This window comes from Fusarium mangiferae (genome assembly GCF_900044065.1).
Source record: "Fusarium mangiferae strain MRC7560 genome assembly, contig: FMAN_scaffold003, whole genome shotgun sequence".
NCBI lineage: Eukaryota > Fungi > Ascomycota > Sordariomycetes > Hypocreales > Nectriaceae > Fusarium > Fusarium mangiferae.
In genome coordinates, this window is record NW_024573923.1 from 2,370,647 (window position 1) to 2,397,451 (window position 26,805).

A 26,805-nucleotide genomic window follows, 5' to 3' on the forward strand; every position below is an offset into this window, starting at 1 on the left:
GACAGAGGGTATAATAGGTACAGTATCAGAAGGGAGTTGGAGATAACCAGAGAAAGCGGGGTGGAACAGAGAGGATCTTCCAGGGGTTGTTAGAGGCTCACAAATTCTTCTCACACATATGTCTGTATGAGAGATTTTTGACTGATTAGAATGATTGCTAGGATGAGAAGAGGTGTATAGTCAATTGAGCACCTGAATGTCTGATGTGGTGATCGGAACAACATGCCCTCTTCTCTGTGAGAGTCCAGTCATACGTTTAGAGTAAGCAAGTGAAAGATGAGGATGGCATTCTCAGCAATGCCATCAGGGGAATGGGGAGGAGACTGAATTGCGGTGCGCTGGATTGAGAATAGCCTATATCTTAGAAGACGCCAGAATCCACCGCCAGAGTAGCCGAATGGAAGAAATGGCAGCGCAAGGACACCATCTCAAATGCAAGCCACGGAAGAAGTCAATGCTGAAAAAAAGCAAAGCTTGGGCCCCAGTGAAAGCCAAGGCCAAGGAGCAGTCTCAGCAGGTAGAACAGTTGCCTGGCATGTAACTACGAGGGAGGCTACCTAGTCTAGGAGATAGGGAGGAACTGGCGGACTTTCTTTTGTTTCGTTTCGTGTCTCACTCAACCTTGTTGCTCCTTGTGTCTCTCACAAGGCTTGCTAGCTTGAAAAGTCGAGAGACCTAGCGCCCCAAGGTATCGTTAGCGTTTGGAGGGAATGCGGGTATGTAGACATCCGTCGATAGAGCGGTTGGTGTTGTTTCCACTTTGGGTGACCAAGGCTGAGAGTGTATACAGTGTCACAGTGTGCATGGGAAAACAAGCCTGGGGTTTCTCCCCTTTCGACTCGTGATTGTTCCTGGAGTGGCAAAACGAGGAGGAAGGGTCTGCCATTGACGGATGGGCTGGCTGGCATGGTTCAAGAAGGGGGAAGCTTGGTTGGCTGTTCTTGAGTTAGCATCCCCATGGGCCTCGTTTTCGTTGTGTGCCCACTTACACGACGACAGCACGTTACTAGCTGTGTACTCGACAAGGCTGTGAGAGTGTGCTCTGGTGATGGGTGGTTCACGCTACATTGAGCACACACTGTACTGTGGTATTGCCGGAACCAGCCCGACAGGTGACCACGGAAAGTGATAATGTAGTGGCATCGCATCACAGAGTGGTATATACCATAGAGGATAGTAGAGTAGAGCGTTGGTTGCGGATGCGTGATGACACCAGTGATACGACAAAGATACTCCTAGCTAGGCGTGGTAAATTGCCTGCAACAACTTATCCCTATCAGATGAGACCAGCATCATTCAGCGATGAAGGAACTCACCAATTGGGACGTTATAGATTAAGAGGCTGCCTACAGTAGTGGTGATGTTTGTCCCTGGACCGGCTTCTGATATTCTCTGCCCGCCCTCTGCTGTATGTATGTACATACATACATACTATTCTCTGAAGCAGACAGACTGAGTGACTGACTGGCTACTGTACCCTAGCTCAACAGCATAGCGTAGGCTGACTAGCCCGGCTTCAGTCAAAACCCACCCATGTCCCGGCATCAACCAGAGACTAAACGCAAATTAATTAATCCCGTCAGTGACCCCCTGTCATGTATCTTGGACAAGTCCTCTACACTCACGCCCCAAAGACGCCCCCACCTTAACTCTCTCCACACACAAAAGTCAAAAAGGGAAGAGAGTGGGTACGCAGCGCTTGTCCCTGTTCGGCCATCTGCGGCAGCGAATGAACAAGCTCATCGATGACGTTTAGCGGGTGGAGCTCGGCCGGGTCTTTGCAGCAACGGAGCCGGGGACCCTTACCGCAGCCTCTGACGTCACGGCCCCCATCACACTTCAACGTTTTTTTGTCCTTTTTTTTCCCCCTCTCACAGACAGAGGCTTCAAGGCCTAGCACAGCATACCTTAGTAGGAGTCTGAATTGTGGGCTTACACGAATCGCAGATACGGACGTGAACCGCTAGATGCCTAACTACTACTTTTATTCTGTGTTCCTACACGTAAGGAGTAGCTACAACTGTCAAACTTGACTCGATCCCAACAGCCAGAAAGAAACTAATGGGTAACTATTCTGTACCTACCACCGCCTTCTTGCGCAGGACAATACATATATATCAGATGGTTCAATATGGTATAGCTCCATATTCCTCAAAATAATTGGGCATTTATTTCATCATGCAGAAACAAGCCCAATCCAACCATTCATTCTCCCTCCTCACACGTAACTACCTAGGTATGTACATGTAGATGTAGATGCAAGATAGGAACGAGCAGGCAGGGAGAGGAGAAAACAAGTTTCTCGTCCAAGTCGCTCAATCCATCCAATCTCTCCACGCCCCATTAGTCTTCCCACAGTGACCAGCCGACCCTCTCTTTTCTCAGCTGTGTCTGTATACATGCCCAATTCCGTACAACGTAACCGATTGATTGATTCATTGATTGATTTGATTTGATTTGATTTGGCTACACACATGCTCCGTACTCCGTACCTAGCTTATCCTACTTCACGTCACGACCGAGGAAACCCACCGAGAAGAAATGTCACCACCCCTGCTACGGCTTTTGCTTTTGCTGCTGCTATTGCTATTGCTACCTATTGCCATTGCTGCCGCTTCTGACTTTTCCCTGACTCTCTCCAATCCATACGTCCATGACCCCAAGCTGAATTGGTACTAGTCCCTTAATAAGAAGGACCCTGAAGATCCCATCATCGGCGCTTCTTTACGCAGAGGCCAGAGTCCGTGGCATAATCTCAAACGCGGACGGCGAGTCTAATTTCTCCGTCGACGTCATTGCTCGGCCCACGACCGCCGTCATTATCGCTGTTTCGGAATCCTTCTAATCAATCCGAGGTCCCTTTTCCTTCCTCTTACGAATGGTGCATAATGAATACACAGAGCATGTGCCATCGTAAACATGAAAAGTAAGTAAGTGCTGTATCCGTACGACGACATTACGCACTCTGTGTGAGGCAAAAGCTGGGGTCGAAAGGAGGCGATGGATAAGCAGGGCAGCCACTTGTCAACGGCTTCAGGGTTGAGCTTTGGTGCTAAAATGGGGCGATAAAACTAATTCCCCCAAGTATGTATGCATGCTAAACTTTGTACATGCCTATTTCTGCTATTCTAAGTTGAGGAACATGACACCAAGAATTCGCCCCAAAGGGTCCTTGATCACGGTCATGCACTCTCTCGACCGGTCACCCCCAAAGAAGGACGTTTGCACCGCCTCGGGGCGCCGTTGTGAACTATGTCTCACAAATCGGCCAGTCCCATCCCATGCCGTGGAGGTGAATCCGTCATTACGGCGCCGGATCTCTTGGGTTCCGCGACCCGGGCACTCACATCTCAGCCGTGAGAGACGTCATATGTCATGTCACCAAAGCCACGACATGGCACAGCAGCTATTCCAGCAAGCACAGTACATACCATCCCCGGGTCTATAGAACCCCTTCGTCTATTTCATTATTTTCGGCTGCCAGCCTCCACTGTCGCAGCAAGCACTGCACTTGAACGATGTGTATGTATGTACATACATCCTTTAATCATGTCGCGCGCGTCCTTTTTGCCACAGAGGCAGGGCATGGATGATTGAGTTGATGGATACGTTATCAACGAACTGATCGAGTAATCCGAACCAGCGTGCCGCAAGTGGAGGAAGAGTCTCCCACATGCATCGTCTGTTACAGGGCGCCTCGGTCGGCTATTAGCAGTTCCATAACACTACATATCAGTCTCGCCCATGTGTAGTAATTGTCGAGCCGTTGGCAGCACAGAACATAGTACTGTAGTTATACGTGCCATCAGCGACCGATCATCTTCAATTGCAATGCAACTTTCTTTGGTGACATGACATGAGCTGAAACCGAGATCTCTCTTCCGCTGTCCAGCATCCCAGTTTTGTGGCTTGCAATCAGATCGATTTTCAACCAACAGACAGGGTGTAACGCGTTCAACGAATGGGGAGCCAGCTGTAAAAGACAAGGGGGCAATTGGGGAATGAGAATGATGGGAATGCGGAATCTGAGCGCAAGGGGAAAAAAAGAATTATCGACCCTGACAAATGGGAGATGGGTAATTCCCTTGTTGGCTCCACTGAACCCCATGAGCAGTCTGCCAAGAGATGAATGATAATAGGTACCTACTTACCTAGTCTCTGAACTGACTGACTGACTGACAGACCGACCGACCGATGATAGAGCGAAAACAGACATAGAAACAGTTTCGACTTAATCAATCAATTGCAACTTTGCTTGCGCAACGTCGTATCTTGAACCATTCATTTCAATGTTCATCTCTAGTGAAAACCTTCTAGTTGACTTCTAACAAACCTTCTTCAGCAGCATCAGTTCAGCACCCAATAACACCATCCAGGACCTCTCGCAAGCTAAACTGAATGCATTCTAAGGGCCATCATCTCATCCACTCACCCACAGATGTCAAAACCGAGGCTCAACCCTTTGGACCATATCCTCCGGGGGGGGCCTACAGTACAGGTCCCCCCTAAAGTGCGGATACGTCGTCCCCCTTGCTCAAACTCCAAAAGGACCCTCAGTTCTCAAGCCAACCCAATCTCCATCTCACCTTCAAAGTTAATCTACAAACACCTTCGTCGACTCCCTCCCTCCCTCCCTGATTCCCTTTCCACCCCCACAAAGCTTGTCCAGTCTTGACAATGCCATCGGCTCAATGACGATGCCTCTTGCGGTAGGGATGTACACAACTTGAAACGCCGGTGTCTGCTATTCTCGGTCATGATCGACAGGCAATAACAGACAAGGTGCAAGGATGATCAACCAATTGTTCCTGTCCTTCCTCTCCTGTCCGTCTGCTCCTGTTCATGTTCCTCCTGTTGCTGCAAATTCATTTGCGTCCCAGTTCCAACAATCACTGGTACATAGTAGGAATAGGGGCTGCATTACGCGTCTGTGTCTCAAGTGCTCGTCCTCAATTCATCCACCTCTGCTATCATCGATTGAACAAGTGGCTCGGACGTCGAATTTGACATCTCTCAGTTGTCTCTCTCTCTCTCTCGATCTCTCTACATTAGCTCCCTCGGCAATACCGTCTCGCCTCGTTTGACGCAGGCCAGGGTCTTCTCTTGCGGCTATCTCGTTACTTGACTGCGAGATGGAGGGGAGTGGGAGACCGTCCAGCCGCCTTCGCGCTTATTACTGAGCCCCTTTACGATCCTTGTTTGACACAGCACGACTGGTTTTCTTTTTGGCTGCTATCTACTGGCGAGTCATGTTTTGTCCCGAAAATGTGCATTGTCACCAGAGTATGGCATTCTCACAGATTCCCATCACGATGGTAATATTCACTTTTTTCCCTGTGTCCGTGTAAGAAATTTATGTATCGTATGAGATTCATCTCATCAGCTGGCACAGCGCTCAAAAACATCACTCCACATGTCACTGTACCAACTTAATTAAGTTTTCATCTCAAGTGTAATTCTTATAAGACTACTTGCACTCTATGATCTGCACCTCTTCTCATCAACTTCATCGTCGTGCCCATATCTTACCAACACCATGGTCTGTCTTTTGTCCTGTAAAGCCCCTGGCCCATTATCGACAGACCAGGCTGTGCATGGTCCGGACTGGGTATATCGTGACCGTAAAATATGAAACTAGTAGTACAAGCCTCCCCCTAAAAAGCTCGTCTGTGTCCATCTCAGTAATGCCCTGGGCTCATAGTGCCTTATTGTCGAGAGAATAACAGGTGCCCTAAAAGGGCATGAACGATCGCTTCGAAGTAAAGCTCAAGGCCTCGTGTGCCTTAACATGAATAACGACAGGACCGTAGCCGGTCAACTCCATAAACGCCGCGTGGAAGGGTATCGGTAGGTCGGCCCAGCATTCCGCCTATTCCCATCCCAAAATACCAATAGTAAACCCCAGAATTCATGGGCAAGGAACCCCTTGCACCGTAAGCGATAGACTCGAATCGTATACACCGTCACTGTCCTCCTCGTCCTCACACCCATACTTTCTCATCCTTTTCTGTCCCGTTTCTCTATGCCGCGCTGAGCCATGTTGTAATAATATTTGCAGGTGATAAAACAATGCGATGTGTTGCCAACCAAACGGTCACTTAGACTGTTGTTGGTTCGCCTTCCTTCAGGTTCCAGTCTCTTTTGCTTATGTCCTGTACTCGTCATGAAAGTTTTTGATCGGAGAACGTCCTTAGTCGGAGTGATGGTCCTCAGAGCCAGCCTCAGAGCGGGCATCACCACGATGGACCTTTCGGTGGCGTCGAAGATTGGAAACAACTGAGAAATGTCGGCCACATCCTTCAACCTCACAAGCAAAAGCTGCATTTTGTTAGCGAGTGCGGCATCTTCCGGATGCAAGGGAACATACGCTTCTCGCCTGTGTGGCTGTACATATGGGTTTGCAAAGAACTGGGTCGAGTAAATCGCTTATCGCAGACCTTGCATTTATGCTTCTTCTGTGTACTGGATGAAACCTTGGAGCTGAACTGGCCCATCATGGACTGTGGCGCAGGTGGAATTTGTGAGCCCATCAGGCCCTGAGGTCTGGGTAGAGTCCTCGAAGACACCGACTCAATATCAGAACCCGCAGTTGAGTAATCAGAAACGGAGTCGCCATAGTAAGAGCTGAAGTTACCACTGGAAGAAATAGAAGAGCTAGTTGAATGGGTAGAAGGGAATCCGTAGGAATCAACAGAGGATCGATCACTTCGCGCGCCATAGATAGGTCGAGGTGTCTCCTGGCTCATGGCCAACATGCCATGGCTAGCATCGAGAGCATCTGCAAAGCTCCTCCGTTCATCCTGGATGCTACTGCCCATAGTGTGAGTAAGGAAAATAGATCTGTCGGATCGAGGATACTTACTGCTGCGAGTACCTTCTGGCGTGGTCATCAGCCGGAGCGAGCCCAAAGGGTGGAGGGCGCACGGGAGCTGGTGCGTAGCCCAGCGTGTCATACGGGGCAGCTGATGTGGGCGCAAACTGGTGGTTGACAGGAGAGGCAGATGTGGTGTAAGTAGGATCTCCATAAGCAGCAGATGTTGTTTGCATTCTGTTAATGCTAAGAAGATCTGTGCGGTATTGTTAGTTAATTGATCATATGTTATCGATGCTAGCATCTTAAAACTTACCTGCAGATGTGTTGGGAACTGGCATTCCACCTCCGTATGAGGCCATTGAAGATGTGCTGCTAGTGCTCGCACGACTTTGGGGTGGCTTCCCTGCCATGATGCTTGGGTTGAGAGCAGGTTGGCTACCAACAAAGAGACTGCTTCCCGCAGGAGGATGCTGTGATGGTGAAGAAGAGGACCATGGGTTCGAGAATGCAGGCGGTTGTGCAGGCGCTGAATAGTCGAAATTCAACGAAGGCCCAAACCGCTGCTGAGTAGTGTCGAGCGTCATGGTCATATTGGTACGTGATAGTGGTGATGTGAAGTGTAGTGGTTGATGTGCAATATAAACATAGATCGGTGGGCAGAAGCGTGGTAGAGGGGAAAAAAGGTTTGTTGATCAGATGCGGGATCCTAACTAGAATAAAAGCCAAGTCGGTGATACAGATCAGAGACAGAAGATCCCGTCCAGGTTGGAGATGATATGGGGAGTTGAGTCGGGGCCAAGGTGGGATCAGCGAAGTCTTAAGTGTCTGGGTGCGAATTGACGTGCGTCAATCTACCTCTGGAAACGGGCTGGGCTGCGGGAGAAGAGTGGAGTTCCCCCGTCTCTGAAAGAAAAAAAAGGTGTGACGACTCTGGCCTAAGTGATCGGCAGGCCGACGTCTTTTCACAATGGCTGAGGCGACAGGGTTAGTGCGATGAGGTAGGGTCGTAGGACCAAGTAGCCAGGTCAAGCAGCAAACCAGGGGGTTGTGGGCTGCATAAGATGATGGAGACAGTCTCTAATCCACAACTTGACTTGACTTGACAGCCTACGGCATCCAAATGGTAGCGTCCGCGGTGGCAGACAGCGCAAAGATCAGCGGCTTTTGAAGAGATTTGGAGCAGAAATCCTGGAAGAAACCCTTAAGTCTACCAATGCCAGACCAGAGATGAGATGGATTCATGAGACAGCAGAAAAAGAATACATAAACACCTGCTATGATGCCATCAATGTTTTTGAAGATGGGATAAAAACAATTGATTATTCAAATAGCAGGTCAAGGTCTGATCCTACCAAAATGAACATCAAACACCACTAACTTGTTCTTCTGTCCGGAGGGGTGCGTCGATGGCAGATGAGAAGGATTACGGGGTACACAAGGTGGCATAGGATGTCTATGGAGAGGGGTGTGCTCAGAACTGAAGACTGACAAGAGAACAGACAAGTGAAGGTGGGTAAGGCTACGGACGGCAGTTTGCAAAGGGACCCCCGCTATCCAAGCACTCACGAACGCCACTGATGTGGAGGGTCTGAGATGAATTGCAAGGCAGGGGAGCACCTTGGGTACGTACTGGACTGGGAATTGAGGTGGACGACAGACAGGGCGGGATCATAATATGCAGGGTCTGCGAGCCAAATGAAAGCGTGCCTGTAGGTGACTTGTTGCGACGCGGGCGGCGGGTGGGAATCGAGGGTCCTTCAAGCCACTCAACGGCAGCATCGAGGATCCGCATAGGCTTGTCTAGTGTTGTGGGAATGGATTGCAGAGAGCTTCTTGTTTGAGTGGATTTTATTTGAGTGGGCGTTGTCGAGTCGTGCGCTTGGTCATGGGGAATGGCCAGGGATCCCAGGTCAACAAGCAATGCCAAGGGTGGGAAGAGGAGCCCAAGACGTACCAGATACTTGACAAGAGCTAAAAGCCGCCAAAAGCTCCACGGGAGGCGTCCGCCACAAGACGCCCTTGTCGCGGAAGGGTGTTTACCCATGAGAGCCCTGACGTAAGGTACGTCAGAAAGCAAGTGTGAGTGGAACTCGCAAACGAGACAAGAAACGCGAGACGGTGAAGGAATTGAAACAGCCTTTGAGGTCGACGCTAGGGGCCTAGTAGAGGCATGCCATGCCATCGCATTGCCTTGACGTTGACATTGATATTGCTCATCCGCCAAACCGTGAGCATGCACGATAACTTAACGCACGGTGGAGGGTGACAAAAGAGCATTGACATCAACTGTCTAGGATAGCCTGGCATATGATGGCAACTGACTGACGTTGTGAACCCTTGAAAGATGCCACAGGGCTCTGACAAGGGCAGAAACAGTCCATCACTCGCAAGACCAAACAAACGACAAGACCCTGAGAACTTCTGGCATCGCCGTCATCATTTTGCTCCAAAAACGAGGTGGGACGGCGTTACTCTCACTCTCACTGGAACCATGACCCCCCAAAAGTGGTGTTGCAGTGATGCCATAACTGCACGCCGCGAGTCGGCTTTGCTTCCCTAGCACGGAGTTCCAAATGTCCCCTTCAGTAATTACTTTTCCACCTGCCCTGTTGCGCCGTACTTCAACACTCGTGGGGCACCACAGAGCATTGCATATATGCCCGCCTATGATCTTGGTGTAGTATCAGCATCAGTATCCGATGAGCGCGGATAATGAGCGCGGATAATTAACAGGCCAAGGCACTAAACAATTCCTGCCAGGCCTGCCTGGTGTTGAAGCCCTTTGCCCCCAACTTTTGTGCAGTTGGAATCTTGCGACATTGTAATTTTCTCGATTGGGTTTGATGTCGGTCTTTCAGTCAATCACCCATTGCGAATACGTACTGTAGTTCTTGGCTGGTAGAGGCCCTTCATTAGATTGAACGCTTGAGAATTGACGTTTCGGCGCGTGTGGCTTTGCCTGTGCTCAGATTTGACCCATCGTGGTACCTCTGCTAGCTTGACGCCGCCCCCGTATTGGGGAACGGCTCCTGATTATTAGGATGACTTTTCGGGGAGATCAAACTCAGTGCCGTGTCGTGTATCATGTATCAATTAGAGTTACGTGTGGGTGATTTGCTGTCTGCCAGTGTTGGCCTTTTGCTCTAGCCTCTGGATATGGACGGAAAAGTGTGCCTTGGGATGAAGGAAAAAACCAAAGGTGCTGCCCTAATGAGTGCCTACCCTCGATTTGGTATGAAGGAACAACCCTTCCGTGGTTCAAATATACACTACCGCATTAGGTAGGCGCGTTAACTTCCCTACCTACCTTACCATTAGTACCCAGTGATCGATGCGGGGGTCCTTCTTCTCCAAAGTCATAGAGAGTCAGGATGTTACCTCCCTTCTCGATCAGATCTTCTAACATTTAGTCGCCATATCCAGCCAAAACGGACCAAGCCGACCACAGATTGTTCTGCATGAACTAAATGCCTCCCTAATCAATGTCGAGAACTCAAGATGTTTATCTACAGTCCACTTGCAGTCATTACGCTTGGTGCCCTCTGTGATACGGAGTGGTATACGGAGCACATGCGCGATAGGCCCGCCCGTTTGCTATAGCAATGATGGGAGTGGCGCCCCGCGATGCATGAAGACCCGGATACAGCCAGTCGTCGATAAGGGTGACCCTCCTCTTCATTCGACCTTCTACGGAAATAACACCAAACTGTCTTAAGCCGTGAATCTGATTTGACCAGGCATGGGAAATGCAAAAGGCCACAAGGAAGCTGCTTGGGATGGGTCAACGACGAAAACGAAAGGGGGTCCCAGAAAGTGGTCGGACCAGCCATCGCAGACCGCTACGGAATAAGATTTGCTCTTGGCTGTCGACATTGCCAATGTTTCCTAGCAAGTCCTTGGCACTTTCTACAGTCTGCTCTTTCGCTCCAGCTCTCACGAGCACATCCGTAGGGTCCAAGCACTGATGTTTGAGGCCCAGGTGAGTCTGGAGAAGCAATTTCTGTATTTACTTATAGGAAGAAAGCCATTATATTGAATCGTCCCGGGGGGGACCGGAATTCACAGCCGGAAGAATATTCTCACGGCTTTGTGCTCGATGAACAGTGGCAAGATCATTAAGCCCTTAACTCGGTGTTACACATTGGTGAGTAGGAACTTGCCCTCTGGCCTTCATTGGATTCCAGCTGAGCCTCCTACATCGTACGGATACAAGCTGCTGGGATGGTAATGTTCTGACGGGAAAGACCTAATGGAACCAACTATTCCGAATTGGCAAAGGGCAAGCCGAAAAGGGATGTTTGAAACATAACTTGCGCAAGGGGCCCCAGCGAGATTTTAATTGTGATTATCTCCCAGATCTTGCGATCATCATTACCCTCCGGCATTCGAATCTGCACCTTGTCAACGATGCCGACGCTATCCCGACAAGCGTTGTCTTCGTGGTGTCGATCCGGCTCTTTGAGCACACGAAACAGTGTCTAGAACATGGGCTTCCCAGGAAGCAACTCTCCTCCCGTGCACCACTTTCAATATTACAATACTCACAACTGTAAAATTACATTATTTTACGTAACCCTTAAGATACACGGTCCCTGCGCTCTTGCAATACAACGCCTGTTTTTCTTTGTACTGGTTCATCTAGCTCACCCTGATACCCGAGATTGACGACTTGTCGATCACTACGGGGCTGGCAGGCGAGCTGACACAGACGTCGCCCACGTTACACACTTGCTCAACTTCGATTGGGCTGCTTTGAGGTTGCACTTTGCCAAATTCCCTGTGTTTTCTAGAAGGCTAAAATGTCCGCGAAGGCAAGCAGGTCCTGGTTTGGGTTGCAGATATCGGACTGCCCGAGCTGGCGGTTATGAGTCTGGAAAACGCTCACTGCTCGTGAAGATTTGAAGGGGCATCAAGAGTGAAAATTATGGGTTTACGGTTCCATGAATGGGGCAATCAAGCCATTCAGCGCTGACCTTGTTGCAGGGGTATGTCTCAGAATCTACCAGCATTCCCCAGCCCGCCTCAAAATATTCCCGGTCAACGACTGCAACCCCGACGGCACACCTGACTATCTTCTTTGCTTCAGCTTTGATTCTTTATCGATTGGATATTGTTCCATCAAATCTCATCTCGCATTCAAGATTAGGAAGTGGATTGAGTGATATTACAGCGAAAGAAGAGCCGATGGCGCTGGTTTGAGTTCGAGTTGTTTCCTGCCATCTCAAAGTAGTGGTTTCTTTCCCCGGACTGGCCCAAACCCATGATCACAAACGTCACTCGATGTATGTATGTTCTGACATACAACCTTAGATAAGTATCACCGTCCAGGCAACAGTTTTCAATCCATGCCCAGGGCGTGTACCAAGCATGCATTGAGGCAATGATTCCAGGCTGTGATGCACGGCTCGATATTCTGTCTCGATCCCAGCTCTCTACCTACACACTGGCAATACCAGAGATCAGGACCTTACATGGTCTTGAATGTTGCCCCCACGATTCATTCTTCCCAAGACAAAGACCCATCGCAACCCACCAGTCACGTCGTACTCAGATCATCACTAAAAGTACAAGTCTAAGGGGATTTCACGTGAACCATGACATTACAACGAGATTGGGACATTAGTGTTGACGTGCTATGCTGGACAGGCACTAAAACATACGAAATTCGAACAACCTCGAGCGATATGCATCGACGCTTTGAGTCACCCCAGATGGTGACATGTAGATCTTTCTTTGCTGGCTTCTAAGAACCCGTGACAATGGTTGACGAACGGACTGACGTTCAATCCACGTAACACGTGTTGAGCACCAGTGCAGCGGTGATCGTCAAGATGAATCTTCCTTGAACCATCCTGTTGGGAACTGGTTACAGCACTGTATTGTACTGTACCAACAGCTGAGATAAAATGGGCCATTGAGTTGCCTGGCAAAGGAGTGATGCTCATCTTCCCCAGCATTTTGGGTAGCTTCCAATCCGCCGCCAAGGCCTGCCCCTGTGTTGTTCGATCTGACGCCTCAATCTTAATCTCCTTTTATCAATCCCAGGGAACTTCTTCCGCAGCATCCCGCCCTTCTCACAGCGGTGGATTTACATCAATCCCAGTCCCGCGTGAGTTTAGATGAACTTGTGATATCAATGTACCGCGGCAAGGTACCACCAGCGCAGAGCCCCTCTGTTTCTGTGTACAGACTCGGCCGGTGCGTCCGGAGCAAAGTCAGGCCGGTAGCAGGACAGGCAATTAGATACAGCCGTGTCTGCACTGGAAGGACACGGCTGTGGGGCTAGGTAGCCGGTGCATGTTTGGCGCGCAACTAGCAGCTCGGGACGCTGCAATGCCGGCGCCACAGGAGAAGAAGCATAACAGACGCACGAGTCAAAACATGAACCGCTCAGAGACGGGTGAAGGCACCTGTTCATGATGGCCTATGATGGAGTGGAGACAATGAGCGTTTTGGGCATCCCGAGAGCGGGTCTTGGCTCTTCAGACTGGTTCCTGGTGAGGAAGAGTAGGTATCATGGCATGGACCCAGTTGAGTTGGGTCTCAGAGCATCAAGAGCCAGGGCTTGATTCAATCATTGAGGTTTAGCTGACGCGGCAGCTCTTGTCACTTGTCAAGTCGAGTCCGCTGAGGGAGAAGGCTTTTAGGAGAGGCTGTAGGACAACAGAGGAGCCTCCGCTTGAGCGACCGTGCGCATCGTCGCGCCCGTTGCTCATTCGAAGACCAGATTTGAAGTTCACGGCCACTCGGATTCATGTCCGCTCTGAAGCATGAAGTACAATGAACCTTGACTCCAATCTGAACTCACGAATGAGGCACTGTATGGAACAGTGATTCCAAGTATTCGGGTACATTTGATCGTCAAGAAGCCAAAAACAACACCCGTGCACTCGGATCACGTAGACGTGTCTCATCTCATCGAAGGTTATTTGGTGTTTGGATATCCGATATCTTAGACGAGGCCCCTGGCACAATCGTCTTGATGTCTAGCGTGTTTATCGAATGGACCAACTCTGGCTCCATTGGGCAGTAGGCACATTTAGACTGCAACCGCAGACGCAACGTTGTTTTTGCTAGCGGCTCTATCAACCAACGTGACCCAAGGGGGTAATCGCTTGGCGCCATGATACATAACAGGGTTGTGATGGAAAGGACCTTTCAGCTGGTACCATTGCCAACAAGGGGCAGGGCTGAGAAGATATTGAGATGCCCGCCGCAAACTAGGGATTGATGAAGTGATGAGGCCATCACTTACATGACATCGGACAGGCCACAGGTGTACAGTAGCCAGTCCCATGTCACTTGGGAGGAACAGGAGTGTATAGTGTGTGTCCAAGGGTGCAGATAGGTCGAGGAGCCCTTTCAGTCTCCATCCATCAGAACCTTGTTGGGGGCTGTTACTGGGGTCATCTCAGGATCTTTTGTTCTGCCAGGCTCCATTCAATTTGCCTTAGCTCGTCTAGGCTTGAGCTCACGGTACTTGGCCAACCCCTGCGCGCCTCCCGCCTTGTCTCTCCTGGTCAAGTCAAGTCAGTCTTTTGGAGGTGCAGAAGTAGAAGCGCGCTACCGACTGAGTGCCGGGGGCCCACTGCTCCCCCATTGTCTACCCCGGTACACCTTCAAGAGAAGCGGCGGTCGTCTTTGCTCAACTGAATCATTTTGGCCTTGTCTTGATAGCATCCATTAGAAGTCGTATGTACATACACTTATCTCGAAGAGGCAGAATTCGGACTAGTCGCTTGGTCATGGATGTCATATCAGTCATGTCATGGCTCTGCAACACCTTTTCTTGACTCGACATTCTATCGCCCCTGCAAACATCCCAGTGGTCAACTGATACTCACTCAGTCTACCTTACACAGCTCCTTTAACACTGTCGATGTTAGATTATGCGGCGTTTGGTAGAACAGAGGAGGCGTTAATGCACCCGTAAAACCGCCGAGACATGCAAACGGAACGATTTATCTGGCTCTTTGGCGTTCCCAGAGCGCCATGTTTTTTGCCAAGGCAATATGTACAACCACACGTACACCGTACGTCTATTATATGGGATTCTAGCAATTGCCATCATTCACTGGGCAACACAACTACCGCGGCGCTGGCGGTAGAGTGATTTGGAGTGATGGGCTCTATCTTGCATATGGCAAACGTGAACTCCACACCCTCTCGTCCACTATTGCCACCGGCATTGGTCCCTGTAGCGCGTTTATCTCATGTTGTTCCTTCTGAGCACCTGCAGTATCGACGTCGTCCACTGTTAGGCTACGCGTTGTCTTGGCTTCCGGACTAGACGTTGCTGTGGTTGCCTCAGGCGTTACCCCTTGACATGGAACATCCCGTGTCGTCGCTGCTTAATAAGTTCATCATGTTGTACATGGCTCAGAAGACTCGAGATAATAGGTATGGTGCTGTACCGTTGGGTGTTTGCTAATGATGCCGTGGCGGCGCCGGTAAGGCCCCATTTCCGTGATACAGTTGGCTTTTCGGACTGCATCCGTCCTTGCAGCTTTCGGCCGGCGCTTGACAATGGAGGAGGGAAGGAAGGAGAAGAGTTTGCGTCATGGAGCATGCTGACTTCAGGTTGGTGTTGACCCTTGGAATCCTGCTCGGGCTGTCATTTACTGCGCAGAGGCAGGGGAAAGGCGAACAACCAACCATTGAGTGAATCTCTTTGCCTACCTAACCAGAGACAAATGCAAGAGGGTTGCGGCGGGGTGGTAAGGCATGTCTGCAGCGTCATCGATCTGCTCCTAACTTGAGGCTAGGGAGTAATGCCTCTCACAACTCACAAGCCCAGGTAAGGCCTCAGCACAATCGCAGGCAAGGCTGTTTAGTTAAGTTAGGTTAGGTTAGGTTAACGTCAGGTAGTTGTCGTTGTTGTTTGTGCCTTGCCTTTAGCTGCCGCCATTGTTGGTCTGCTATAAGCATTGCATCACATACGGCGGTTCTGTGCTTCCGAGGACGATGTCTTCACTCAACCCGATCTGATCCACTTGGAAGGAAAACAGAGTTTCCTTGGCACTCATCACAGGGTTCACGATACGACACTCGACCTTGCTGAGGTGGCAGCGTGAGTCTTGAGCCCTCGAAACCCCGCCCTATTTTGTGTACGTATTTCCATGAAGAGGTATCGTGGTGCATGTAGAGCGGGACAGGGAGAAAGAGCAATACTAGGTAGGTCTCGTAACTAGGTACTAGGTATTATGCGTCAGCATATGACAAGAGATGCGACGCCTGTGGTCTAGGGTAATCTTCAAACAAAGACAGCTGTGGCTACAGATTTAAAATGAGTGTGCCATTGAGGTGTAGTTAAACAGTCTAATGACATGAACATCTCTGGCATGAGACCCTCTCAATATTCATATGCCTACTGCTATAGCATTAACTTTGGGCCAGGAACGCCGGTCTTGGGGCGCGTCACTTAAGCGGGAGCCGTTTTCTAAGCAAGGAGCATCCTCGCAGCGCAATTGTGTCAGGCGTGCATAGCCGCTTCAACCAACAGATATCGCCCGCCTCACTTGTTAACGACCAAACGGAAACCTTCAACTCATTAGGGAGAGTTCCCTTCTGTTTTACCCCAGAGTGTTCTCCATTTGCCGCGACAGAGGAAGCTTGCAAGACAAGTCTGAACAGGGTAAGACAAGCTCCCCCCCCCCGGCCTTTCACAACACAAAGCTCCAATCGGTGTGGCCTCGGCCACTTGCTTCTGAGACAGAGTCAAGGCTCGTTTTGAGAATGGGCTGACAAGAGTCCGATTTCGAACCCAAACAGTATGCTACGTAGCATGGCGCATCTGTATAGTCCCACCACCGAAAGAGCATAAAGGAACAGGCACAAAGGTCACAATGTTGCAAGAAACAATAAGGTAGTTGGTGAAAAGGGAAATTTACAAACTCTCCTGCCCAGGAATCCATGCCACCAACAAGCATTACTAAATAGCCCCCAGAGTTATGCGTGAATTCGAAGATAAAGCCGCTTTCTAAAGTTGTAGATTACGAATATTGAAGAAAATGGGTATGTATATATGTGTTTGTGTGTGTCGACCTGCTCCTATTCAACCCCCAGGGAGAAGTCCATAGAGATATTGCAGACATAATGTCTCCACTGCAGCAAGTCACTTACATAGAAGATGGGAACATTCAGGAGACTATAACCACTCAAATTAAGCTAGTCTAGGTCAGCTGAGTATCATATCGCCATGCTCACTGCTAGATGGCTTCTTCTAACCGCAGCGCCATCGACCAAATCATCCTCAACTAGAGCCACCAGATAACTATCCCGAGTCCTCAAGTGATTCAAGTTCTCCTTCCAGCGCCCTCGCAGCAACGGAAGTTTGAAAGAGGAACAAAGGTACAAAACCTGAGGTCCTCAGCAGTTCAGGGGTCGGAAACTGCGCAGAAGGTAATATACAGCGAGAAAGGACGGCAGGTCGACAAAGGCACCTATGTATGGTATCGACGAAAAAGAATAAACAGGTACACATTAACCGGTGGGTCATGACCTCATGAAGTGAAGTAAAACACCAAAAAAAAAAAAAAACACAAAACAAGAGAAGTGCGGTGAGGTACTGGGAGAACATGCCTCGAAGTTGTCGAGGTAAACTGGTTGCCGTTGGAGATGGCGCCCCTCCAGAATCCAGCCGAAGTAGGGACGTGGTTTTAAGTCGAAGTTTTTCGAACGACATGATTCGAATTTTGGTGTCAAGAGCCCATATGCTCATGCTGGGGAACCTGAATTGAATCTCCATGTTCGAAAATAGCAATGGACTTCCCTGGTCCGAAAACAACCCCATACACCTTTCCAGAACGCCAAAGGTATCAGATCAGACACGTATGCAGCTTGCTAAAATGACAACAAACCCCAGAAATCGGGAATCTTTTCTTTTCTTTCTTCTTATTTGCTCAGACACGTGGTGGTGCACCACCTCGCCCGTGACCGAGAGACTCGAGGAGCTCATGAGGCGGGATGTGTCGCATTCCACTGCCCCGGTCGTACATGGACGTAGGTGCAGGGACGTAGCCCTCTCGCTTCTTGCGAATGCGATCGAGAATAATGCCACAAAGGACGAGGAGGAGCATCAGACCAAGCGCAATAGCAAGTCCGATAAGAACCACAAAGCCTAGGGCCATATGCTTCTCTTAACATGAGGTTAGTACGGTTGATTAGCCGCAAGATCGGTGATACACTTACCTTCTTTGAAGAAACTGTCACGCTGGGTGAAGATGCCAGCAATAGTGCCTGGACCATCACCCGCCTTGATTGTCATCGCATATGGTTGGTATGTAGTGCCGTTAAAGAGAGCTGCCGAGGCAACTCCAAAGCCAGTCATGTCGATGGATCCTGTCAACATCAAAACCTGGTTTTTGTCCAACAAGTCGGCGGCTTCGTGATCCTCAGTCACCGAAAAGACCTGCAAGCCGCGTATGATGGTGCCTGAAGAGAGGGAAGGTCCGGCAGTATGCCACTTCTCACCATCATACTTCATGATGAAGACACTGTCATCCTTGAGCGAAGTACCAGCAACCCAAAGCTGGTCGTAATCGATTGACCCAGGCGAGATAACCGCAACAGGCCCTGGAATGTCTTCGGAACCGGGGAAGTTTGACCAGGACTCTGAGTTGGCGTCCCAGCTGGCAAGGAAGCGCTGGTCAGATCCGTTACCGCGGAGATCACCGCCAACAACCAACTGGTTCTTACTCAACCACAAGAGGCTATAAACGGTGCCCTCAAGCTCGCTACCTGGACGGTTCCATTGGCCAGAGTTGACATTGTAGGTGCAGAGACCAGGACAGTCCAATGCACCCGCAGTATCGAACGAGCCGCCAACATAAACGTCTCCAGAGTCTCCAGGGCGGACGGCAATAGCTGCGACGGTACTGTTGGCCCCCGACACAGAGGCGGGCTGCGAATTGAAAGATTTCGCCTCCAGATCATACGAAACAAGACCACGGATATCTGTTCCATCTATGGTGCCGCTGATATCACCACCTGCGAACAAGATACCATTCCGCACAGCGAGTGCGACAAATGTAGAACCATTTGAAATGTCAGAACCAAGTCCAGCCACATTGTCATCCTCAAGGAGCACAATATTTTGTACCTTATCGCCTTTTGTCGACTCAGTCGTAAAATGACCTGCTAGGATGGTGATGTTGTAATCATTTTCGTCGTAAAATATACCAGTCACAACGCCCGTGGTGTTTTTATTGAAGGAAGTAACATCTCGACGGCTTAGTGCAGATGAGCTTGACGACGGAGTAGCGGCACGGATCTTGAGAGGGAACTGACCAAGACCATCGTCCGAGAGGGTAGCGGCGCCGTTTGTACCGAGTTGTGCGGACGAGAGCGCTCCAGCGTATAGAGACCCGCCGTCCATGGGAATATCTAGGACAGCGGCTGTAAGTGAACCATCAAAAGCAGGGTAGTTGCCGTCGATGTTTTGCAACCAGTTGCCTCGAGAAGCTACCCATATGGCAAAACCATCCACGGAAATGGCATCGTGGTTGTCGAAGGAGTTGCATGAAGAAAATTCTCCCGTGAAAGCAATCACAAGTTCAGGATTTTCGGCAGTGATGTTTAGCATCAGTGGCACGGCACGCATCACCGGGCCATTGAGGCCAGCTCCTAAAGCACCCCACTTGTCTTCCTTGGTGTCGTAAACTGCGACGTTATCCAGGCCGGTCACGGGTCCGCTGTCAGTGTTGGAAAAATCACCGCCGACATAGAGCTGCGTAGCGTTGAGGTACATGGCGAAGACTTCGCCATTCAAACCGCCACCAGGCTCCTTCACATCGTCATTTTCGATAATAGCGAGGATGTTGTCGTGATCCTTGGAGGTGAAGTTACCACCAACGTAGGTAGTATTACTATCCGTGACCAAAACGCTTACACCCGAGGCCCTATCAAAACTTGCTCCAAGTTTATTGATAGGAGAGTTCACAATACTAGTAGCGTTGACTACTGCTTGCTCAGGATCGAAGTCGAAGAGACCGTTGAGGCCACCAGTGGAGTTGGTGAGAGTGAATTCAACCCTCTGAGCGACAATTGTAAGGGTGTCGACATCTTGACCTGCAAGTGGGCGGAGAGTGACAGAGGGGGTGAATGAACCCGAGCTCTTCTCAATGTATCCGAAATATATCTGATCGTACTTATCAAAATCGTTTGTTTGATATAAAGTCGATGTAAAATTAGTATCCTTATCATCATCACCTGACATGACTCCGGTAATATTGACGCGGCCTCGAGTAGCACAGGTGTCATCAGCTTGACAGCCTGGGGTGTAGATGTTGACAGAGTAGTTTCCAGATTCTATGATGTTGGGAAAGAATGTAACAGATATCTTTTCGGGGTCATAGTCACCGTTGAGCTCGGCAGTCAGATACTCGGAACTGCTCTCTAGCGAGGGAGAAACCTTCCAAGGCCCAGTGTGAGTAGCCGAAGCTGGGTTCTTAACTCCACCACATTTGGGCTCGTTGAACTCGGTAATAGCATAGGCAAAGATGTCACTCTGGAATAGCTCAATAGACTCCAGACCACCTCCACTGCCATACCAGTCGGAAATAGCAATGCGAAACTTATTCATGCCGACGCGATTGACAAATGTGAAATCCTGGTAATCTTCTTCGTCGCGGAGTGGACACTCGCTAGTACAGGTGATGTTGTTACCACTCTCAGGATCGACGTAGGTCAAATTCATGATTCCATTGATAGGATACGCAAGGAAGCGGAAAGTCTTGGTGCCACGACCGTCCTGGCGCGTGTTCCGAAGTCTGAGCTTGGTGGGCGCAAACCCAAAAGAAAAATCTGCTTCCCAGTACCCCGGTGTATCGTCTTGTAATAACCAAGGAGTCGAAGAAGAACCGGGGCATACGATGTCCTTGGGGTCGGTGCCAGATGATCCATTTTCGTCCGTGATGTTGGCTGTCGATAGATTGATGACCTGGCTTGAAGAGCTATTGGGTGTACTCGAGTTTCCAAGACCAGTAAAGGTTCCGCCGAAAATAATGTGTCCGTTGGAAGCTTTTGTGATGGCCTTTACAGGGCCATTGAAGCCGGCGAACGGCAAATTTGTCCATCCATCCGTACCAACCCAGGCAATGGCGTTCGTAGAGTTGGCGCCCTTGAAATTGCCACCCACATAGACCGTGTCTCGTTCCTGATCGCAATATAGTGCGTTGACCTCGCCCTCAATTCCGTCCAAGGGGGTGATCTCGGTCGTGTTGGGGTTGAAAAGAGCAACTGCCTTTGACTGCGTCCCGTCCAGGCTCGTGAAATTACCGCCAATTACCACTCCTTGCATATCTCCGTTACTGAGCTGGAACGAGCACATGGCTCTAATCGACGCATCGGTGGATAGTATCGAGGCGAACGCGCCGTTGGGCATCTGTGCCAGAAGTGACTCGCTGCCGTTGGAGCTGCGAGTGCTCTCTTTTTGTCCCTCATATTCATAAAGTGAAATTCCATCATAATCTCCAACTATGCCGATCCTGCCCAGGTTAGAGAAGTCTAGATTTGGCGACGGCACAGGATTGAATGTTATGGCATGCGTGAGAGATGGCGCCAGAGCTGCTAAAACCGCCAGGCTGGGACCCAGAACGGGACCTCGGCTGTGGCTTTGGCGTGCCGATGGGCTACGCCGTTGGAAAGGTAATCGCATAACTATAAATCGTCACCTAATATTAAAATGGTGTGTCCGGCCGCTGAATCCGTGTCGTGTCCCTGCTCAGGGAAGTCAAATGCCGTGGTCGTTGGAATTGAATTTGTTCGTGCATGCATCTCAGGATTAAGTGCGGGCCATATCAAGGGGCGAAGAATCGCGTTTTCAAAACGGTCGAGAGCGGGAGTGATGCGAATCGAGGCGTCCGCTGAGAGGTATCCGTCTGACTAAAAACCCGAAAATGCGAAAAACCAGGTTCTCTGTAGTCGTGGAGTTTGTCCGTGGTCAAGATGGTAGGAAGAAGAGTCGTTGAATGTATGTGATCGAGGTGTGAAGTTGCAGTTTGAAAGATTCAAGTTGAGCAACAGGCAATGCTACTGCAGCACGTATGCGGGAAATTGCTAGCGATGGCGATGCCCGTTCTCTCGGCGTGCATTGGATTTCGAGGATCTAGCCACTAGCTGATTACGGTTAGGTCGTTCCTTTTACTGTAATGCGGTACCTGAAGCACTTGGCCTGCATGGGTGTCGGGTGGGATGACGACAAACAAATCATCAACCGAAATAACAGCGTCGTAATGGATGGAGTGATGGGAATAGAGAGCAGACCAAGGTCATATGAAGATAGATTGCATAACCAGAGCAATTCGGAATCATATGTTGTACCCAGGATTTGTGAGAAAAGACATACCAAGCGGTTTCAAGGTGTACGACTGTGGTACGGATCACAGCCACGGGTAGGTAGTAGAGTGCGCCACCTTACTGATTCAGGAACCAATGAACTTGAGAGGAGCAACCCAGAGTTTAATTATCGGCGAGCTTCGTCCTCGTATCAAGTGATCTCGTCACCGGTGATGATCAATTGACTTTGCAGTTCTTCGTTGAACGGTGAGTTTCTCGCAAGTCCTGTCAGCTTCGGAAATGTGGGGTGACGGACGGGATGCCTTTTTAATTGCGTGTCTCGTGAGTCCTGTACGCGTCCGTGTTCTCCGGTCAGGTATTTGAGCGGCGTGCTGGGAAGAATGAGGAACCAGATATCGTGTCTCCGGGTCGACGACGGCTGGAATGCAGAGTTAGGCCACACAAGATGGGTGGGAGATGCCGGATTGCTGCAGCTTGGCGAAGGGACGGGAAGCAAGTCGAGATAAGAAGAGGAGGCGGTATTAATGAGTGCGAATACCGTAGTGTCAGTTGAAGTAATTATTGAACGGTTATGTTGATTGTAGAGTCGACTGGGCGGTGTATTAGGAATAGCACAGTGGCCGTGCTGGGAAATACAAACAATAGAAAGAAGAAGAAGAAACAGTGTTTAACGAGTGACAGTTTGCAAGGCAATGTAAGGCAAGGCAATGCAAAGATAAGTATCCCCTCCTCTCACAGAAGCTCTAATGCTAAGAATTATCGCGGAGGATGAGGTGAGAATTAGGAGAGAGGGAAGAGTTGATCCCACGTTTAGGTTGGCCTTGGCTTCCAGGGGATAAGTGGAGCCTCTGTTTCTCGCGCCGCAAGCCTGCTAGGAAACTACCAAAGGCGCACATGGAATTCATTTGCACCCAGTCCGTACTTAACAATTGATCTTGAATATGTCGCAAGCGCTGATGCTATGCGATACGAGATATTCTTGCTTCTGCAGGGGGGGGGCTTGCATGAAGAGTTAACCGCTGAGTTATCTACTCCATTTGCTGACCTTTGGTCTTCAATTCCTGATCTCGACTTCTGACCGTTGAAGTACTAACCCTTGTCAAGCTATGGCTTGGAAGATGCTTCTCCGTAGCAGTGGTCTTCGAGACTACTTGGCCAGACAAAAAAAAAAAAAAAAAACTAGCATAAAGAGGCGGTGGGTAGCATTGTTTCTGCTCCATTTACTTTTTACCTCTTCTCGCGCTAAATTCAGGAGGCTGGTAATAAGGCAAGGATTCCTGGATGTGGCTTCTGGCACTATGTGTTGTGTACCTCTTGTCAAGCATTGTTCCAAGTCCTGCGTATTGTGCTAACAAGTGAGTGGTTCTCAAGCATGATGGTACAGGTATTTTGAACGGATTCATATGTTCCCTTCATTTTGACAGAGCTATACAGCCTTGAAATAATCCGTCGCGGGGCTGTGGATGTTGATAATCGATCCAGCTTTATCCACTAACTAGGTAAGCAGCGTTATACGAGACATCAAAATAGCCCGGTAGAGCAACGTGCAGCCACCTAAAATTATGAGCTACAGATACACACAATCGGAAGCAATGGCAGTTGTAGTTTCTTGCCTCTGTCTCATACTTACCTATGGATACGTTCTGCAACACCACCACAAAGTAATTCATCAGATGAAACCACTCCCGTCTGTATCACACCCCTTGCTTAATAAGAGACAACTTCGTTTCCTTGCCTCTGGCGCCGGGTAAGTCAATGTCCGCCAACGTGTCAAACAACTATTGACTCAGAACTATCCAGCGTCCATAATGCGTTCAAGGTGTCCTTCAATGCATTGATAAGCAAATGCATGTTCCCAGGGCACTGCGAAGCTAATTATATGTCCGCTGATCCTACACTCTCCTCACTGACTACCTACACATCCCAGGCCGAATCTATGTTCTGACAGCATGACGAGCTTATTATATTGCCAAAAATAAAGCAGGCATCGATTTGGTAAATTTGGCATCCGTCGGAAATCTCATAATTGATTTTAAACCTTGCTTCATTCTTAATATACTGGATCCTTGGACATGTCTAAAATGCTACGCAACCCGAATCAAACCGTGGTTTTAGAATCATCATAATTCATACTCGGCATCTTCAAGTGCCGGGTTTTTCTTGATCAAAGCCAGCCCATTTCGTCTTGTAAGCTCTTGGGCTCTCGAAATCCTTGGACTTGCCAGACCACATCCCCTTTCGTTTCTGCTTCGCCTTAGCCTCAGCCCTTTCGTAGATCTTTTGTCGTCCGCCAAATTCAGCCCCTTGCTTGGCTTCGTAAGTTGTTGCCATGCCGGCCTTTATCATCTCGAGACCCACGTCCTTGCGAAACAGCCACCGCCGCGTATACACGGTCGCGACGATTCGATCGTACTGATCTCGCCTGTAGACGTATGCGCGGACGTTGCGCTTGCTGATGTAGTTACGCAGCCAGGCGAGAGCTTCGGCGGAGAATGGTTGCGCTGGCCGCCCGAAGTGGGCACATTCTGGGGCATCAACGCCAGCAATACGAATTGAGATCTGCCAAAGCGTTGTAAGTATGCACATGGGGCTACTTGGGTCGGAATCATACTGTTTGGTCTTTCAACTCTTTGCGAGCTTCAGGAACCTTTCTCAACCAGCCCCAACCCAAAAGTCGACCGCCAGGCGTGTGGAAGAGGTGGAAGTTGTCACCATCACCGACGCTGGTAACTCGCCCAAAGATGCTTCGGTTACGAAAGAAATTCGGGCGCACATATGCTGATCCGGGTATTCGGCGAACATAATTTGTGTAGATTTGTAGAGCTGCCATGCCAGCGAGCGGGAACAGTACAACCGGCGCCCATTCTCTAGCTGCATCGACAGGTGCTGATCGAATGCGGTTTATCGAGTCGGTCCATGACACATGCTGCCGTTTCGCCTCTTCTTTGAGTTTCTGCTCTTTCTCGTTGTCGGCGTCCCGCGATCCGAACGGCCATATCATTGTCGTGGCGACCCTAGGGTCGTCTTTGATGATGGTGTATCAAAAAGAGCGGCATGTGTCGGCGTGATCTTGCTCACCATCTTAAGGACCCTTGAAGTTCGAATACCCACCGCTGATTGGGGGTGGTGCCTAAGCCAGCTAACACGTCAATTAGGTGCCACTATGTGGAACTTGGGCAATATCTCTGTATGTAGACGACTCATATTCTGCCCAGCTTTTTGATCAAATAATTGTTCATGGTCGTGGAATTCAAACTGTAGGTAGGTTTAACAGTACCATTCGCTTAACTACCAACTACCCGCGACTAACCGCCCTATCTAATAGGCTCAACAACTAACTGAATTACTGAAAAACGTCAGAGCAGACAATACCATGGGTACAGGATTTTAGTTTCCTTGCACCTTGAAAGTTCTGCCGCTGGCAGTCTTTCTCTCCTTCTCCTCGTTCTCGGGGCGGGCACGGCGCAGCACTGAGCACCGTTAGTTATCCAGATGCGCCGATGTATGGGAAATGTTTTACCTTGGAGGAAGTCAGCAGTTCGCTTTCGCATGCGCGAGTGAATATAAGCTTTTGAGGCCTTGATATGGTAATGGAAGTAATCGCGGAAGGTCTGAATATGAGAGATGACCTCAGTCATTCGCTGAGGAGTTAGATGCCGAGGGAAGAGGACTGCAGCTCAATTAGTTATCACGTTGGCGGTGTTAGCTTGTAAAGCCTACCAAAAGTCACATAACCAATATCTCCAGACCCAGAGTCCTGGACCCCCGGGACACCCTGTAGCTCTAGAGGGGCGTCGTTCCTGAACAAGACCTGGGGGGCATTTTGAATCGCTCTCCTTCGAGCATCGACGAATTCTTGGATGAACACCTTTCCAAATACTCGGTCGGTTTCTTCGCGAAAGACGGTGCTAAAGATGACGGTGACTCGGTCGTGGCTGGCCTTGACATAGATGGCCTCCTCCTCTCGGTAGTGAATTGCCTTAACTTCGCCTCCCTCTCGAACGCCCTGAGGAGCTTCTTCCGAAGTAAATTTGGAAGCCTCCTCCTTCAATGCGTAATGCTCCTTGTAAGCTTGCTCGAATGGTGCGGCCATAGCGTTGCGCTTCAGGAGAGCGAATTTGAGTGCTAGCTCATTGCGTTCCTCTGTTCAATCGTCAGCATTGTCGGCCTTGACTGTGGAGAGCATATCGCTGTACCCTTTGATTCCGGGAGGTTCTCCAAATCCACAAGAACAGAGAAGTCGAAGCCCGGCTCAACCGATGTCATGTAGTCGCCATACTCTCGCTGGAGAACTTCCTCAGCTCCATACTTGACAAGGTCGGGGAAGCATCGTATTTGGATCGAAAGAAGGATCTGGGTCTTAGACTCGGGTGTCGAGATATGGAAAGTAACGCCATCAAAGTCGCTGACCGTCTGGTCAATAGAGGCGGGAGGGGCTCTGACGTACAACCTGTGAGCTCTTGTTTTTGAAGATAATTAGGTATGCGTAATCTTACCCTGAGAAACGCTCCGTCAGAACCGACTGAATAAGCACATTTTGGTAGTCTAGCAGAAGCATCTTGTTGGTCGATTTGAATGCTATCCCCTTACTATCGTCGTTACTCGGAGCTTAGGTGGTATGCTACAGTAGGTGACGCCTGGGTAGTGGGGCTTACGTGGTGAGCCTCAAGCTCCCGGCATACACGTGACAAGGA

General features: G+C 49.7%; 4 protein-coding genes across 4 annotated transcripts; all 4 read right to left on the reverse strand.

Annotated features, from left to right (window-relative positions):
• Positions 1 to 6,190: 6,190 nt before the first annotated feature.
• FMAN_04360 (uncharacterized protein) lies at positions 6,191 to 7,404 on the reverse strand (the record flags this gene model as incomplete). The annotated part of the gene is made up of 4 exons (XM_041828939.1): positions 6,191 to 6,318; positions 6,368 to 6,810; positions 6,863 to 7,067; positions 7,128 to 7,404. The coding sequence occupies 4 exons, from the start codon at positions 7,402 to 7,404 to the stop codon at positions 6,191 to 6,193; spliced, it is 1,053 nt and encodes a 350-aa protein (XP_041679753.1).
• Positions 7,405 to 17,715: 10,311 nt separating this feature from the next.
• On the reverse strand, positions 17,716 to 21,470 carry FMAN_04359 (uncharacterized protein; the record flags this gene model as incomplete). Its single annotated transcript, XM_041828940.1, has 2 exons — positions 17,716 to 17,951; positions 18,005 to 21,470. 2 exons carry the CDS (start codon positions 21,468 to 21,470, stop codon positions 17,716 to 17,718), a joined length of 3,702 nt encoding a protein of 1,233 aa, XP_041679754.1.
• A 2,783-nt stretch (positions 21,471 to 24,253) lies between these two features.
• On the reverse strand, positions 24,254 to 25,112 carry FMAN_04358 (uncharacterized protein; the record flags this gene model as incomplete). Its single annotated transcript, XM_041828942.1, has 2 exons — positions 24,254 to 24,670; positions 24,723 to 25,112. 2 exons carry the CDS (start codon positions 25,110 to 25,112, stop codon positions 24,254 to 24,256), a joined length of 807 nt encoding a protein of 268 aa, XP_041679755.1.
• A 386-nt stretch (positions 25,113 to 25,498) lies between these two features.
• On the reverse strand, positions 25,499 to 26,669 carry FMAN_04357 (uncharacterized protein; the record flags this gene model as incomplete). The annotated part of the gene is made up of 5 exons (XM_041828943.1): positions 25,499 to 25,581; positions 25,632 to 25,781; positions 25,832 to 26,254; positions 26,308 to 26,549; positions 26,608 to 26,669. The coding sequence occupies 5 exons, from the start codon at positions 26,667 to 26,669 to the stop codon at positions 25,499 to 25,501; spliced, it is 960 nt and encodes a 319-aa protein (XP_041679756.1).
• Between the last annotated feature and the right edge of the window lie 136 nt (positions 26,670 to 26,805).